This window comes from Corvus brachyrhynchos, unplaced genomic scaffold (assembly GCF_000691975.1).
Source record: "Corvus brachyrhynchos isolate BGI_N302 unplaced genomic scaffold, ASM69197v1 scaffold1282, whole genome shotgun sequence".
In the NCBI taxonomy this organism is placed as follows: Eukaryota; Metazoa; Chordata; class Aves; order Passeriformes; family Corvidae; genus Corvus; species Corvus brachyrhynchos.
Genome location: NW_008236796.1, coordinates 61,750 through 64,310, shown reverse-complemented (window position 1 = coordinate 64,310; position 2,561 = coordinate 61,750). Strand labels below are relative to the sequence as shown.

Below are 2,561 nucleotides of genomic sequence, written 5' to 3'. Positions count from 1 at the left end.
ACCCGAAATTCCAGAGAAGGACAAATTCACCTCTCAGTCTCTCTCCGGAGAACAAAGCAGCTGAACCACTGGCCAAAAAAACTCCTGGGAGCAGCAAGCCGGGTGCTTCCTCCCTCCCGTGCTGCAGTGGGGAAAACCGATTGCTATCTGTGTGTGACCTTGAACAAGCTGCAAACTGCTTTGCAAAAGTTTTGCTCAGTTTCTTCCTTCCCCCTCTCAGGCTCAGTTTAGAGGCGCAGAAAGGCACAGGAATTAATTTCTGGGCATAGGCAGCGATATGGGATACACATCGTAAGGTCACCCCAAGACAGGATGAGACCAGGCTGTCCAGGAAGGAGCCCACGGGGGCGAGGCAGAGGCAGGGGCGAGGTCAGCGGCGCTGAGGAGGGACAGGGACACTGACACTCGCCGGACAGGAGCAGCTGGAGGCCATGGGACAGCAGCAGAGCCGTGGTGAGACGGCTCGTGTGACCAGGGGATGGCTACCAGGTCCTCAGCAGGGACAGGAGAGGGAGAAGAGGTGGAGGGGCGGCTCTGGGTATCGGGGAGGCTCTGGGTGCCATGGAAATTGAGATTGATGACGATAAAGTCGGGTGCCCGTGGGTGAGAGCCAGGGGAGGCCAACAGGGCCGACATCCCGGTGGGGGGCTGCTGCAGACCACCCAGCCAGGATGAAGAGGTGGGTGAATTATTCCAGGATCACCAGCCCTCGCTCCTGCAGGAGACTTTAACCTGCCAGAGACCTGCTGGAACTCAGCGCAGCAGAGAAGGGGCAGCCCAGGAGGTTCTTGGGGTGTGTGGAGGACAACTTCACTTCTTGTCACAGCTGGTGAGCGAGCCCACCAGGGCAGGGACTGAGCCCGACCTGCTGCTCACAGAGAAGGGCTGGTGGGACATGTGGAGGCTGGAGACCGTCTGGGGCACAGTGACCATAGGGTATAGGGGAACAGTCAGAATGAAGCTTACAGGAGAAGTGTCTACGAAGGATGTCTGGACTTCAGGCGGCTCTCTTGAAAGCTGTTTATTGCATAGGCAAAGTTACAGCATTTCAGGGAGTGGGTATCCAGAGCCAGCCCTACAGCTGCCAGCTCCAGCAGTGGGCATACCTGAAGCCGCTTGCTGTTCATGTTACAAAGCATTTTATACTTTTCTTTGCAGAGTATCTTAATACATAACAACCAATAAGCACCACACACAATACCTTTACATTTGCCTATAGCCTATCATTGCTACTGCCATCACCATACTATAGTCATTATTGTCCAATCACAGGAGTAAGTAAGTTACAATTTAAGCTTACAGTGGAAAATTCTTAGACCTCTCTTCTTGCTACATTGACATTTCTTGTTTGACTGTGATATCTCTGTTTTTTGGTAAAAACATGTTTTCTATTCACTTATGCTCTTCTTGGGACTCATTTACTTGGTGAAAAACACGTCTTTGTTTGTAGTCACATACCTTTGTCCTAATCATAAAAATCTCCTTCCAACTCATCTCCAACCTTTGCCTTCTCAGCTATTCAGTGATCACTGGTTCAGCAAAACATCTTTTATTCTATATCAAAACTTGCTTTCATTTCTCTCTCATCCTCAGTTTCTACATTCAGAGATCTTTCTGCCAAGCCTACATATCTGTGAAACTTTCTTACCAAACTTTCATCCTCCCCAACAAGTGACCATGAAATAATCGAGTTCTCAATATTCGGTGAACCAAGGAGAGGCATCAACAAAACCTCCCCACTGGATTTCCAGAGGGCAGACTCAGGAGAGTGACTGGGAGGGTTCCTTGGGAAGGAACAGAGGGGGCCAGGAAGGGTGGGATTCCAGGACAGAAATCTCGAAGGAGTGGGAACAGACTGTCCCTGTGTGCCGAAAGAGGAGCCAGCGAGGAAAACAACCAGCCTGGATGGGCAAGGAGCTTTAGGAGGAACCAAGGGAAAAAAAGAGGGTGCAACACCTTTGGAAGGAGGGTCAGGTACTGCAGGAAGAGCTTGAGGGAGTTGCTCGAGGGAGGGCATGCAGGAAAAAGCACGAGGGGCAGAAGCCCAGTGAGAACTCGGCCTGGCCACGCCTGGGTGGGACAGGGAAAAACATTTTTATAAAGGCGTGAAGGGCAAAAGGAGGGGCAAGGAGAGCCTCCATTCTCTGCTAGATGGGGGAGGGAGCTCAGTAACTGCAGATGGGGAAAAGGCTGAGCTACTTAACCCCTTCTTTGCCTCGGTTTTCAACATTAAGACAGGTCATCCTCAGGACAAGTGACCACCTGGGCTGGGAGATGGGGACAGGGAGCAGAAGAGCCCCTGTAATCCAGGAGGAAGCAGCTGGTGACTGCTGAGCCCCTCAGATGCTCACAGGTGTCTCTGGGAGCAGATGGGATCCATCCTAGGGGGATGAGGGAGCTGCTGGATGAGCTCCCCAAGCGTGGATTTCAGTGTCTTCATTGATGATCTGGATGAGGGCATTGAGTCCACCACCAGCAAATCTGCAGATGACACCAAGCTGGGTGCCAGTGTGGATCTGCTGGAGGGTAGGAGGGCTCTGCACAGGGACCTGCACAGGCTG

The 2,561-nt window shown here is 52.2% G+C and overlaps 1 protein-coding gene across 1 annotated transcript in view; it reads right to left on the bottom strand.

Annotated features, from left to right (window-relative positions):
- XAB2 (XPA binding protein 2) overlaps nucleotides 1-2,561 on the bottom strand; it is a 34,674-nt gene that overhangs the window by 4,418 nt on the left and 27,695 nt on the right. The window contains exons 11-12 of the mRNA XM_017727960.1: nucleotides 398-404; nucleotides 320-323 (exon numbers count right to left, since the gene is read on the bottom strand). Of these exons, the coding sequence (XP_017583449.1) occupies nucleotides 320-323; nucleotides 398-404 (11 nt within the window). The remainder of the gene's footprint in view (nucleotides 1-319; nucleotides 324-397; nucleotides 405-2,561) is intronic.